The 14,794-nt window shown below is 40.4% G+C and overlaps 1 protein-coding gene across 4 annotated transcripts; it reads right to left on the bottom strand.

Annotated features, from left to right (window-relative positions):
* Positions 1–433: 433 nt before the first annotated feature.
* Positions 434–13,788, bottom strand: LOC133884344 (cation-chloride cotransporter 1). 4 transcript variants are annotated; one of them, XM_062323714.1, is made up of 14 exons: positions 13,581–13,788; positions 13,251–13,442; positions 11,556–11,705; positions 11,309–11,387; positions 10,772–10,863; positions 10,319–10,433; positions 9,978–10,078; positions 9,379–9,440; positions 6,105–6,353; positions 5,911–6,025; positions 3,391–3,585; positions 2,088–2,488; positions 1,747–1,908; positions 434–1,673 (listed from the first exon to the last, which is right to left on the bottom strand). In XM_062323714.1, exons 2-14 carry the CDS (start codon positions 13,427–13,429, stop codon positions 577–579), a joined length of 2,997 nt encoding a protein of 998 aa, XP_062179698.1. In that variant the 5' UTR covers positions 13,430–13,442; positions 13,581–13,788; the 3' UTR covers positions 434–576. The 4 variants fall into 4 exon arrangements, with proteins under 4 accessions (XP_062179698.1, XP_062179700.1, XP_062179699.1 ...); XM_062323716.1 differs by lacking the exons at positions 13,251–13,442; positions 13,581–13,788 and having other exon boundaries at positions 10,767–10,863; positions 11,556–11,621; XM_062323715.1 differs by lacking the exons at positions 11,556–11,705; positions 13,251–13,442; positions 13,581–13,788 and having other exon boundaries at positions 10,767–10,863; positions 11,309–11,549.
* Between the last annotated feature and the right edge of the window lie 1,006 nt (positions 13,789–14,794).

Raw genomic sequence — 14,794 nt, forward strand, 5'->3', positions numbered from 1 at the left:
ATCTCCAGAATTGAACATAACCTAGTACCAAGAAAGATGGTTCAAGTATTGACAGAAATCTAGCATAATCAATACCAAGCATTCGAGACAAAACACAAGGAAAAAATATTGACAGCTATGATCATGGCTACCTCTTTCGCAGCTTTGCTCATTTCATCAACTGGTACATGTGTTTCACGGACGTATACAAGAGATGCAAGAAAATACCAACACAAATGTCGGTGAAAAAGCAACGATTGCACTTCTTTCTTCGAGACCGCATGCAAGTATATGTTACTAGATGGAAAGTTTTTACTCGTATACTTAGATGGCTACAAAATTGGGTCAATCAAGTAGTATCTCAAAGCTCGCTATGTGGATTTTTTATTTATTTGGAATCTAGAAAAGAATGAAGATACTGCAGTTCACGAACCCAATAAGAGAACAACAGCTCTGCGATCAGACATCTCATCTCATGGTAGCCTTCAAGGTGAGGGCTTCTGATTTCAAGTAGAATCTGCACTGAATCTTGTGCATCCATTCTGCTAAGATAGTACAACAACCAACCGGCGCTACAACTTCCAAGTGTATATCTAATCATGTGAAAAATGTGACAACATCTCTCATGTATCCCCTAACTATTAACATGCGTGGGACATTCTCTACAAGCAAATCCATGTACTCCATGTAGAAATATGAAGGATGATTCAGTGGTGGCGGGGGGAGGCTCACAAGCACCACAGCTGCCATTCTGGAGTACCTGAGTATCATGGAGTTCAACTTCAACATTGTGTATAGGAATTTATCAACCTTCTGCTCATTCACAACAACTTGCCTCCCATCCTCCATTAGCGTCTGTCTTTCTCTTTGTGCAGTTTCCTTCATTTCGTCGAGGTATGTCCTGATCCTTCGCTGTGCACTTGTGTAAGCCTCATGGGAGTCATCCTGCTGAGCACCACTGCTGCTCTCCATATGTGATTCCCAAGATTTCATGGTGACAACAATGACCTCAGCTTGCATCCTAAGATCGTATAAGAACTTTTTGACATCAGCCTTCAGCTCCTCAGCATCAGCGTCCTCTTCAGATATGCAGAAGACTTGGATCTTACAGCTTTCAAAGCTCTCTTTTGTAAGCAGAAGCTGAGACAGAAGAAGCATCAACCCTCCATCTCTCACAATCCAGTAGAGGTCAATAGTCCCATACTGTCTCTGGTACTCATTAGGCCACTCATCGAGCCCCTTCACAATGACAACTGCCTTGTTAGCGATAATGCAATCGTTAATTATGCTGACAAATGTTGACGGTATCTGTGTCAAATTCTCACGTCGCCAGATCTCAGGGTATCGCATTACAACAATGTTCGGCTTCAAGTTTCCTAGGCCCATTGTCTGAACAATGCTACGGAAGCCATCAGACATTGAGGGGGCTACAATGATCTCTGCAACACCCTCACAGCGTTTGTAGTCAATGTAAGCATCAAGCTGACGGCATGCAGTCTTCGCATCCTCAGCCAGTTCATGATAATCGCCATCCATTATCGAGACAAAAATCGACATACCACGGCCCTTCTTCTTCATACAATTAGCAAAATCTGCAAGTTTTGGATGACAAGGAACATTTTCCGGAAGTTTACCCCATGGACGGCAGAATATCAGAGGAATGGGGTACCAATTCTTAGGATGAACTTGGTTTGCTGTGGAAAGAACCAAGAGTTACAAAATGGCAAAGTATGATTATGTATTTGCAAAGCAGAAAGTTGTGTGTACCTCCAAGTGATCTGAGACTTCGTAGTGCCAACTGAAAGTATGCACTTTTGAATCCATCTCCCCAGTCTCCAGCCTTCCCTTTTATGCTCACATAGTAATAGATGAGGCTTGCAAGAGCAAGGGAGACAACAGTGAAAGACCAAGAGATCAGAAACATGATCACTGAAAATTGAGAGAGATCCATGTGAGTGGTCATAATTATAAATACATGTATGGGTGTGATACACAATACTCGAGTACAGGTGACGATAAGCTAATGCAATAAAAAGTGAAGAATAAAAAAAATTGTAATGATTATCATGATAAAATAAAATACAATGGTAAAGAGTGAAGAACCGTACCAACACAAAGCAATGCACCAACAAGTGAAAGGCTCCAATGGTGAAATTTCCACCGAGGGCGCCAACTAGGAGCATCAAGGAGGTCAAGCAGAAAGCACGACAGGTTCACACCCGCATAGCACAGGAGGAAAAACATCGTGATTGTGGGTGTAATCAGATCCAAGTTTCCAATAACCACACAGCAAATACAGATGAATGCTGTGAATAAAGTGGCTGCATGAGGCTCAGAGCCCTCAGAAACTTTAAAGTAATGAAGAACTGGAAGAATGTCATCATTTGCAATTGCTGCAAGTAACCTTGGAGCCCCTGTCAAACTCTGCAGTGCTGCACCTAAAGTGGACAGAATAATACCAATGTAAATCACTGCAGGAGCAGGCCACGCTACAGTAGCAGTAAGAAGCCTGCAAATGTTAAGGATATTTATGAGCAGACCGCACAAGCTGTTAGAATGTAGTTCTAGGAAAATAACTAATTAAGCATAAAATATATTCAAGACTTACTTAAGGTTGTACAAAACAAGATAGTTGACCATAAAAAGTATAGTAGCCATTAAGACCATCTGCCACAATATTATGACCATCGATCTTATAAAGTAGATTTAGCAACAAGACTATCCGCTGGCACTTATTTATATTAGCTCCAGATGAAAAACGGAAATGGTAAAACGTTCTGATTGTAAAAAGCATGAAACATGTATCCTGAAACAGGATTTCATATATCCTCTCCAGTCACAAATAAGTGTAGTTTTGGACATCGACACGGTCCTCAAAATACAACTTTGACTACTACTTTTTATTGTAATATATTGATAAACATAGCAAAAGCATACTATTATGAAAATACTTTTTGTGACAAATCTACCCACATCACTTCAAATATCCAAACTCAATATATAAAAAGTATTTTCTAGCAGAAGTTTGAAATGATTGACTATACGCAACTCAAAACGACACTTATTTGTGAGTGGAGGGAGTAACAGAACCATAGTACCATACTTGAACAATTCACTAACAAGAAAAGTTTTGTGACTAATTCTCGTACAGCCAGAAACAGGTGATGGCTGCAAGTAAGGCTTTGAATCAATTTTACTCTACTATTAGGAAAAATACACAGCATGACCAAAATTATCCCATTTGGCTACGAAACCCCATCAGCTTGAACAACTTGATGAAACCACCAGGACATATATTGATGCCCTGAAGGCATTATGAACAACAAAGTCAGATGTATCAAAACCCCTAAAAATACATTATCTGTAATTGGAAAATAGAAGGACTGATATGCAGCACTAAAAAGCACATACCTATCAGTTAGAAGCTCCTCCCTTGTGGCCAAGGCTCCAAATAGAAGCACAGAAAACAGGTACATTGCAGTTGTTGTAAGAGTTGCAGATAATGTGCCAATTGGTATTGAACGTTGTGTATCTTTCAGTGAAGCAGATCGGTTTGAGCCAGCCATAATTCCAGTGACTGCTGGGAAAAAGAGACCTACCAAAGCACTGAGAAATCGATACAAAATTGTTAGTAAGATGATGTTTCACATACATAAGGAAATGAGTAAACCGCTGTGCATGTACAAAACACACCAAAGGTTTCCTTAGGCCCCTAATAGCTCAGATATTTCCGAAACTTGTCGCAGTTAGTCATCTACTTCCAACAGGCTGTGAATTAAAGGGTTGCAGGAAGTAGGTAATGTGTAGGAGGGTAGGTGGAATTCATTAAACAAGTGGATATGAACCCCTGCGAGCTTCTTTCTGGTAAATTGGTAATAAACCATCCTGCAGTCCTGCCAAACTGCAGTTCTGAAGTCTGAACAACTTGCGTCAATTTTAATGGATTATGTCCTACAAATGTGCCGTCAGGTCATGTGGTTAACAGGAACAAGAACAGGACAAACCATGTCAGCATGTATTTACCATGTGATCCCTCGTAACGGAATTCGTTGTCCATGCCAAATGATTCCATCAGATGGACCTACTTGACTAGTTTAGAAATCTACCAAGATAAATTAGAACACCATGAACTTAAATACTTAATGATGACTATATAACAAGTTTACAGACCAACATTGTAATATACATTCTAAAGAAACAAAAAACTATTTGTGAGAAAACACACGTCCCAGTTATCTTATACACCTTGCAGAAAATCACATAATATGACATCTTTTTTGCAATCGATTCAACTATTTTCCTCATTAGTTTGGAACGAAATATGTTCCCATCCAACCCACATTGCCATTCAGCACCAAGGTTGCACAATGTCCACAGTGATCTCAAGAATATAGGTTCATAAGATGATTGTAACTAGTCAAGATTGCACCTGAGCACGCTCACAGCCATGCAGCGGAGCAGTGGTGCAAAGGCAGAGAGGTGCATAGGATAATTAAATAGTAGAGAAATCACTCTGCATAGTAAGTGATGTTAGGAATAGAAACTTGTATTCAATAGTAGCCTCTAAGGGCAATATATAGAGTACATGAGGGAGTACATGATAAGGACTCTAGTAACCTAACCTACACGTAAATGATAAGGACTATATTCCTAACACCCCACCCCACACCACCTCAAATGCAAGGCGTGTGCAATAGCATTGCATTTGAAAGAGAGACACTAAGTAATAAACTTAGTAATAAAAAACTCTCTTTAAAGCAGTCGTAGAGTGGATTCTTGTAATCCTGTTGAATCAAGCCAAAGAAATGCTATACAAAGCACATAAGTAGAGTCGTGATGATGACAACAAAGAATGCCCTTGATCAAGAATAGCAACAAAACGACAATGAGTAGCAAGACAACAAACGAAAATTGTCACTGGAGCTATGGAAAGACCAAGATGACAAGAATGCCCTAGATCAAGAAATGCAAGCACAAACGGACAACACCACGCCATAGCTACCATTGTGAGGCACATGGCAGAGCTCATCTTCATCACTGGCGAAGACAGGGCCTGGCCTGAGCGGATCAGGCTGCGACCAAGGTAGATCATGTCGAGGGGAGCTGGCAGCAGCTGAGGCGGACAGGAAAGCCCATGGACAATGACAGATCCAGCCGAGCTAAGGCGGGCAACGCGCGGGCTGGAGGAGCCTTCGGGGAGGGCGATGGTGACCCGATTTGGCGAGTGGAGCTGACGGCCAATGGACGGGGCAACTCAACGTGGGAGACGGACGGGGTAGGTGAATCCGGTGTGCCAGAGAGCCACACGATGAGCCAAGACGGACGGCGCTACGACAGGAGCAGATGTACCAATGCCGGAGCAGGCACGTAGAGGAGCGGACAGGGAGTTGGGTTGACGGTTGCGCGAGGAGGCCAACGAGAGACCAGGCACCGTGCGGGGAGACGGCCTGAGATCAATTCGAGAGAGAGAGGAAGAGCCGACGGAGAGAGAGAGAGCTGATGGAGTAAATCTAAATAGGACAAGTTGTTGCGTCCCTAGAAAAAGAAAACCTAACTGTAATTACCATGTTAGAAATAGTAACTTGTATTTAATACTAGCCCATGAGAGCAATATATAAAATACATGAGGAAGTACAAGATAAGGACTCTGGTAACTTAATATATAAGTAAAGGATAAGGACTCTATATTCCTAACAAGTGAGACAGAAGTATTCAAGACAAGGGGTGAGGGGGCAAAGTTGGTTAAGGTGAAGAGGAATTTCGACGACATGTTGGTTCCCAAGTTTTACCTCTTTCCAAATTAACAACAACAAGCTCAAAGCTCATAGGGTTTAGTGAAGTTATTCAAGCTCTAGGTAAGCATGCAGAAGTTACTCATAAATTTTCACGTAAAAAAGTAGTTTTCAAAAAAATTGATACAGTAAAACTTACTTGAAATCCCAATATATAGATCCATTTGGATCAGGAACTCCAGCATTGTTTGTACGTTGGTACTCTGAACCCCAATTGTCTCTAATTGTGGTTATACTCAACCCAGTGATTCCCTCTACATGAGAAAGCCAACAATAAAATTCAGTACATAATTCTGAAAACACAACACATAAGTTAAAACATAGTGTACTTACTTGGAGCATTATGCCTTGGTGCAATGAAGACACCAAGATAAATGCACAACAGCGAGAACAGGACTGGTATTAAGAAGGCAGGTGCAACCTTGTTGATGATTTTGACACCACCAAACACAATAAAACATAGCAGTATGGTCACAATAACACCATACACTTGAAGATCATGTAAGCTTGGTGTAGATATAGTTGATGTGGCAGCTGTTTCTGTACCATTTACTAATGTGTTGTTGACTACAGTTACACTCTCTGCATTTTAAAACACAACAAGTTAGTCCAACGAAAATCAGAATAACAGTTAAAAATTAAGTAAATTAATGAATAATTTAGTATCATTCAGTATGGCTTTCATTCCTTTTTTATTTCTCACCATCAATTTAAGTGGCTAATTTTGTTCACTGTGTTGCATGCCATTAGTCATACAGATATGAATGCAAGCAAACAGGTTAAGCAGAGAAAGAATATGCCATCTGAGATAATGAGAAACAGAATGGAAAAAGTGAGCAGCTATGTTGCACGGTGAGAATTACTCAAAAATAAAAAAAACAAGAGAACATTTATGATACCCCCCACCCCACCACCCAAAAAAAGGAAGAAAACTTTGCAAAATTAATGGTGTCCCTTCCCTCTAGAAGAGATTCATTGTATTAAAATATCGAATAATGAATGGGAAAATGGTATTTACTGCTTGCTAGCTAAATGCCAACAAGTTGTTATGGAATACAATAAAAAAACCATTAAAATTATATAGCAACAGACATGTAGAAGTGTATGGGGCGTGATTGGTAGGCTGCATCTATCCTGGATTAGATCATTGCATGTAGCATCGTTTACTTTTTCAGCATAACCACACACACTTGAAACAAAAAAATTTGTTCATTCCCATGGAACCAGGCTCGAACCCTGTTTGGCACAGCTTGTGCTTCTGCACAATCTGCTTTCTGAAGAATCCTGTGAAAATTAGATTCTGCTTCTGCAGATTGTGCAGTTCATTCTCAGAATCCGCTTAATCTGCTACAGAATTTTACCGTTTGGCACAGCTTCTGCAGAATCCTCTAGAATCCACAAGCAAAAGTTGTGCCAAATAGGGCTCACTCGACTTCCTCACGTGAGGTTCTGTTCACCTCCTTATGTTCACAAAGAGGCGGTGGTATCTATGAACTCCTTTCAACCATTGCACACTTCTATCAACGGGCACACTGTCAAACCTGTTGTCACCCACCCAAGCAGCATTTTCTTACTCCTGCAACCTTCAGCACAACATCGAGGGCACGGCCGGCGCAACATGTGGCCAACAAGGGTGCCCTAGGCGATGGCCAATGCATGCGCAACCACTCATAAATTATGTGTGTTCTTTATATCTATCATGTGTTGTGCTTTGGCTTGCAACAAGTCAGTTCTTGCTCATCTTTACCAATTTGTTCTTCAGAGCCCATAAAAATCTCCCTTTTTCTTGTTCAGGTTTTGCTTGAGTGCATAGGCTTGTTCATCAATTGAGGCTTGGGGACCATTTCAGATACCTCAATTCAAAGCTTCCGATTATTTGGTTTAAGTGTCGGCGCCTGATCTAGGGTAAGGTTCTCGTAATTCCCCTTCACAAACGGGGGCTTGGGACGTAGTAGCTAATGTTCTGCGTCTAGAAGTATTGTCTCGAACCATCAAGAATTTGAGGACAAGCATATTTGGGAAAAACAAGATTTGGAGAATGGACTTGAGAACAAGTGCAGTTCGGGATGGAGGGAATGGAGAAGAAGCAGTGAAAGAGAGGGAAGAGGAACTTAGATGGATTGGTGGTAACTCTACCATGTACCAAATACAAGGTAAGCATATCAATTGTCCAAGTTAACAACCAAGTTTTATAAGAGCATGTATCAACGTATACATGCTACCAAATCGCCACCTAAAAAAAAGGTCTTGCGCCTAGGTAACCTGATTGGCCTGTCCCTATCCAATATCGCAAGCCAGGGAAGGTCTGAGCTACCAATCACGCCCATGGATTCCATGTAGGACCATTACCCTCTACTGCGCATCCATGGGATGCAACATGCCAGCTAATTATGTACCACAAAGGGTGATGCGCAAGGCAACTAATTCTGTACCACACCTAGACGCCAACTCCTCACTTACCATAAGGTGGCAACTACTCATCATGGACCTCCAATGGAGGAAAAAGGATTATCTAGTGTGTTATATTGGCTTCCTCAAGCACTTGCCCCACGATGACCACCTCCTTGAAAAATTCCTCATGCCTTCATCATCCTGATCCCGCTAGGAATTTGTGGCTTGGATGCTATCCCGATAAATATGCCACTCCTCAAATAGGATCGGCGGCTTTGAGCACATGTTGTGCATTGACGAGCTCTTTTGCAACTGCCACAACAGGCATGCCAACACCTAACAAATTTGCTTACATGCATGCAATTACCAAAGAAAATCGAAGAGCTTAATTCTGCATGACTGCATGTATGGATCTTTGTTATAAGAGTGTTTTAGAGGTTGTAAAACATGGAGTCTCACTAACAAAGCATTCACGCAAGGGGAAGCGGTTGAGTGGTTGGTGGGGGTGGTATGTATGGTCTTTTCAAGTACCCCCTTCATTTCTTTTGGCAAGGTGTATTTAGTCTACACACAACGATTAAGGAATTATAACATCAAGAGTATAGCAAGTTGTATCTTGTACATGTGTGATGGTGGTTAGGGGGGTGGTATGTATGGTCTTTTCAAGTACCCTCTTCATTTCTTTTGGCAAGGTGTATTTAGTCTACACACAGCGATTAAGGAGCTTATAACATCAAGAGTATAGCAAGTTGTATCTTGTCCATGTGTGATTGTCTTAGAAAGAAGAGAGAGAATACTATTGTTTGAAGCTTAAATTAAAAATGCAGAAGAGGGAGAGAATGTAAATGCATGCAAACAAGAGAAAGGATCACAAAAAATGCATGCTTGCCTTATAATTTGAAACGAGGGAAATGTTTAGTGCATTAGAATCATTTTCCTATTCATAGTATTAGAGTCCTTTTCCTATTCTTAGTGTTGTGGTTCATAACAAAGAAAAAAAGGGCTCTAATACCCTTAGCAGGAAAATCAAATATACACATAATAAATGACTACCACGTCATAAACTGCGAATGTGCTCCAGCCCCCAACAATGATAACTGAAGTAAACATAGATGTTCTATACATATGAGTTAAACTTGAGATACACAAAAATAATTCAACACTTTAATTCACAAACATGAACTTAGCATACTGTTTCAAATCAGTTGTAACTTACTTTGGAAAAGACCAGCAGAAGGAACAGCATCAAGAAAGGTTTCTACCGCCCCAAGCACATACCTAAAATGACCAAATAAGTTGTTAAGGCAGGAGGTGACACTCGTGCATGAACGCACACCACATCAACAAGTAGCAATTAATGAAAAACTATATTATTTCAAATCCCATTCAGCATAAGAAGAATATGCTTTCCATTCACTTAAACTCTTCTCATTATTTCCTTACCCATCTCCCATCCAGACACTTTCTACAATTGGACATACTTGTTTAATTGCAGACTTCTGTGGAGCTTTTAGAAATACTAGCCAAGCTTTTAGAAATACTAGCCAATTGTTGGTGCTTCTGTGCAATCCAATCATTCACCGGTAGAAGGTAAAGGCAGAAAATGCAAAATAAGGTGCAAAAATGTCTTACTACTGTATATTCTTCTACTCACTAGTATTATACATTTTTAGCACATGACAACTAGAAGAGGATTTGATATGATATCTGCTTCTACGCAGCAGGTGCAGAGCCTCAATATCAGAACAGCATTGTACGTATCATAAAATAAAATAAAGACAACCTCAATTACTGGCTGTATTGGTGTATACTTACATGGATCCAGCAACTGCATTCCCAAGGAAGAAGCATAATCCAATACTAACTCCAACTTCAGGACCAAGTGCACGACCTATAAGATAATATGGTCCACCACCCTATGCATCATTCAAAATGCAACTCAGTTTGGTGCTGTAAGTTTATTTTGGTTGCACCTTGGAACATCAGAGTAAGATCTCAAAGTATTTTGTCCCAACATTGAATCATGATTAAATTTGATCCTGGGAGAGAATTTTGGCCATTTCCACAAATGAAATGAAAAGCAAAGAATGTGACCAGTCAACCAGGTATAACCCAATTTTAAGAACTGTCAAATTTTGTGCTAATGTTCAACATACCTTCATTGCCCCATTCGTTGCAATGGCACTTAATGATATTCCAGTTAAAAATGTGCACGCACCACAGAATGAAACTAAAACAAGCGACTGCCATACACCTGCCATACCTACAATCCTACAGAAAGGTGGGAAGACATTGGTCAAGTTTTTTTCTGAGAAGTATTGTTTAGTTTTTGAGTAGTGTGAGGCATTGAAGAGAGTCATGCATCGCAATGAAACACCAGTTATACCTGATGTGAACAACAGGAGAGGATAGAAAGAGATTAGTACTTATTACTAAAATAGGTCAAATACTGATACCTATTTACAGTTTTACTTTACTATTCTTTTTACTTGGTTCTACTATAAGGACAGGCAGCCCCTGGATGACCAGCAGAGAAAAGTTATTTTTGCAGAAACTATGTAGAAACAGTGTATTGATGGACAGTAACAAAAGTGTACGCAATACCTTACCAGGTAAAACGGATATAATAAATTATTCCCAAGATATTCTGCAAGCATGGAACAAAAACACCCATCATGGTACCAAACTTAGGTCCAGTTTCCTGTCAAAAACATAGAGTAATTTAATCAATTATATAGGATAGCACTTTTTACATATGTTCATAAATCAAATAGCATAAACAAACAAATAGCCAAAATAAAGAACGGAACATGGTCAGTAAAAGCAATAAGAAAAAGTGACACTAACACTGTACAAACTCTAAAGATCAGGCATGCACGAACGAATTCATACTCCAAGCAAACTAAGATGTACAAAGCAACCGATTATTTACGCTTAAGCGAATGTTTTGACAAAAGACAAATACAATAGGTGAAGGTATTGTAAATGAATCAAGTTCTCCTTAACTTCAAAATTAGATGTAGAAAAATACACTCTGCAGACTATAGTATGACTCTCCGTCACTAATTTTTCTATTCATAACTATAGTAGGAAAAGTGTGATGAAGTCTGAAATAGATGGTACAAAATGTTGAAATGGAAGACAACCTTCAGACGCCCAATGGTAATTGCTACATCCTCGCCATCCATAGGACTTGAAGGCGCCTGAATCTGTTCTCCTGTCATGCTGTTCAGATTCAATCAGATGCTGATATGTCATAAGGTCAAATAACCTATTCATACAATTTCCACGGAGCACATGCTTAATTCTAGTCAAAACCTTCAGCATCTTAACAGAAAGAAGAATATCAACTTTTAGTTGAGATCAGTAAAAATACAGAAGGGTTGATAATACCTCTTGAGGCCCAAAATATTTACAAGAGAGTCAAAACCAAAGAGCTCTAGCTTAGAATCCCCTTGAGATTCACCAGATATAGCATGATCATCAGGAGAACCTTCTCGCATGCTTGGATCTATAGTTAGATTAGCACCAGGCTTAAGGTTCCTATCACATATAAAAGAGTGTGAGTTTATTCATAAAGCACCTGGGCAACCTGCATTCTTCTGAAGTCTCTTCTTGACTGTTATAATTATCCAAAGACACACTTAAAGAATATCAAGATAATATTAAAGAATATCCACCCCAGAAAAGCAAAAAAAGAAGGAACCCAGAAGGTTCCATTCAAACATATATACATGAAGCAAAAAAGAAAAGGGAAAAAACATGCCAAGTGATAGCCATTTCGTCAAGAAATGCAAGGTTGAGGGATATGCCATTTGGAATCACTACCAGGCTCAAGAATTAGAACTGACAAGGAATGAAAACATATATATTATCCTCTTCAAGTATTAACAGGGGTGGGATCCATCAAATTCCAACAGTCCAACTACAGAACTGAAAACTACAGTCCACAGTAGTGTGCTTATAGGGGGTGATTGGTTATCCGCACGGATAGATCCCGACTCGGTGGATGCGTATAATTTCAAAGAGAAACGTGTTTGGTTGCCCGCATGAATTGTTTCAGCCTAACCCGGCAGATGCAAATGTACACCCGCAGCCTGGCCCGAGGGAGAAGCTCAATCCGAGCTTCCCTCCGTAGCTTGGCCCAGCGGATGCAGGCTGCTGCATCCGCTCATGCAGACGGACCCATTGTCAGTGTCACAAAATCACATTCATGCGAGTAACCAATCAGAATCTAAGCTCTCGCATCCATTCATACGATCTCAAAGTCAGTCAATCAAACAGAAACTCAACTCAACCTATCCATACAGATACAACCAACCAAACACTCTTATTTTCAACAAACATGACTCCGCTCAGCTTGGTTCCCCTCGGCCTGCGTATACGGTTCATGCGGGCAACCAATCATACCCATAGTTGCTCAACATAAAAGCATGATATATGACTTCACATGAAAAATACCATAAGACATAAGAAATGATTTGAATTTGATCTATCATAAACGATCAAAGCATTGTACAAATAAGAAATGGTCATTATGACAATCCCTGACTATGTCGATAGGAACCAGTAGTAGTTGACTAGTTTCTAGTATGAAATTAGAAACAAGTTCAGCATCATGCAAACTTCAAAGCTCCATGAAACGGAAGAGGCAACCATATATCACTACAGGTCTTATAATGGTGATGTTGCAGTTGCGGGTATCCCACAAAAACAAATAGAACTTGCATGGATCTCAGAACCTTGATATTAATGCCCAGAGCTCTAAATAGAAAACAGCAACCCAAAAGCCTAAATTAGTGGTTTCAGTGTTCTCTCACAACCCGCACAAGCCAACCTATATCATCAGTCCTGTGAGTACTCCCAAGTCCCAACAGTCCATCTACGAATGTTCAGTTGAACACCTCATTTAGTTAAACAAAAGCACGGGCAAGACAATGCACGCACGGGTTTGCAGCAACTATGCTAGTGATCCACGCAGAAGTACGCTCTCTACTCTGTCCGAATCCCCATTCGATCCGCTTGCGCGTCGCACAATCAAAATATCAAATGCTCGCGAAACCCACAAATTAGAAGCAACCGCATCACCTCGGAGGCTGGGGCGTCACGGCTGCATTGATGGCCGCAGAGGAGGAGGAGCCCGGCTCCATGGAGGTCATCTGGACGACGGCGCGGTCGCTCGACCCCACCGGCCGGTACCGCCGCCCGTTCGGCGGTGCGGGCACCGGCAGCGCGTCGTCCACTTCCTCGATCCCCACGTTCTCCATCCCTCGGAAGCAGCTGCAGCACGCACCAAAGCGGATCCCAGTGAGATCTAGGGTCGAGATCCACTCCGTGCCTCGGATCCAGATCCGCACGGCACGTGCCAGCGGGAGGAGCGGCGGCGTCGAAGGCGAGGCGCGGTCTCCGGTTACTTACCCGCGAGGAGGAGGTGGTGGCGGGGGTGTAGCCGGAGGCGACGGTGATGATGGAGGAGTCGCCGGAGGCGGCGGCGAGGAAGGTGGGCAACGGTCAGAGGGTGTAAAGATACGGCAACGGTCAGAGGTGTAAAGATACGAAACTTGGTTCACGGCCCGCTGGCCAAAGCTTTTCCAAAAGCTGTTTCTGTCTAATGGGTAGAGAAGCTGTTTCTGTCTGATGATTTTGGAGAAGTTGATAGCATATTTGGTAATTCTGTTTGGTCGATGGTTTATAAGTTAAATGAAGGGCAGAGCTAGCGTCCGGACAATAATTATTTGTAACATCGAAAATAATGTTTGGAACATCAAAAGATATGTATCAAAACTAGTACATGTATGCATCCGATCCAGAAGAACAATTCTTAACGTAATATTACGGCTTGTTTCATGTAACATTTTTATGCAAAATATATGTGGTGTAGAATTGGATGTAACATAGAAAATAAATATACCAACAAATTTCTATAACGTTTGAAATATTAAATTTGAACATCTAAAACATCGGAGATGCAAAAATATAGGAATTAATTCAAATGGATAATTTTTCGGGTCCAGATCTGTATGTAAGAGATTCCGAGATGCAACATACGAAAATAATTACATCAACAAATTTTCATAACGTCTGAAATATTAAATTTGAACATCTAAAACATTAGAGATGCGAAAATATAGGAATTAACTCAAATAGATAATTTTTTATCCGAAACTGTGCGCAACAGATTCTGGGATGTAACATACGAAACTAACTATAGCAACAAATTACTTGAATGTCTGAAATATTAAAGATGTGAGAACATAAGAATTAACTCAAATTGATAATATTTTCGGGTTCAAATACATGGGCCGATCCGTCAAAATGTCTTATCGCTCCGGACATCTATAGGCAAGCATTTTCGTTAAATGAAGTGTGTAATATCTGCAATACTCTGGTTGTTTGGAATGAATGTATTTGTTTCTATAAACTATTTTAGTGACTACTATTAATACGATTCTGCACATGTGTTTCGTATATGTGGAATCAAACTAGAACTAGAATATGGCAACCTGACAGTAAATATATGAAGGCAAATATTGGATGTCTAGATATATAAGACAAATAATAAAATATTAAATTTATTTTCGGAATATATGTAAAGCAAATAATGTGATATTGAATATATTTTTAGAATGTAT

Source organism: Phragmites australis, chromosome 11 (assembly GCF_958298935.1).
Source record: "Phragmites australis chromosome 11, lpPhrAust1.1, whole genome shotgun sequence".
NCBI classification, from domain to species: domain Eukaryota; kingdom Viridiplantae; phylum Streptophyta; class Magnoliopsida; order Poales; family Poaceae; genus Phragmites; species Phragmites australis.

What these genes read in the sequence shown, in the direction of transcription:
- LOC133884344 (XM_062323714.1), bottom strand. Translation starts at nt 13,429, where the DNA reads ATGGAGAACGTGGGGATCGAGGAAGTGGACGACGCGCTGCCGGTGCCC. An exon ending in TATTATATCCGTTTTACCTG is followed by an intron (nt 10,434 to 10,771) that starts GTAAGGTATTGC and finishes ACCTTTCTGTAG; the next exon opens with GATTGTAGGTATGGCAGGTG. An exon ending in ACCAAGGCATAATGCTCCAA is followed by an intron (nt 6,026 to 6,104) that starts GTAAGTACACTA and finishes TTTCTCATGTAG; the next exon opens with AGGGAATCACTGGGTTGAGT.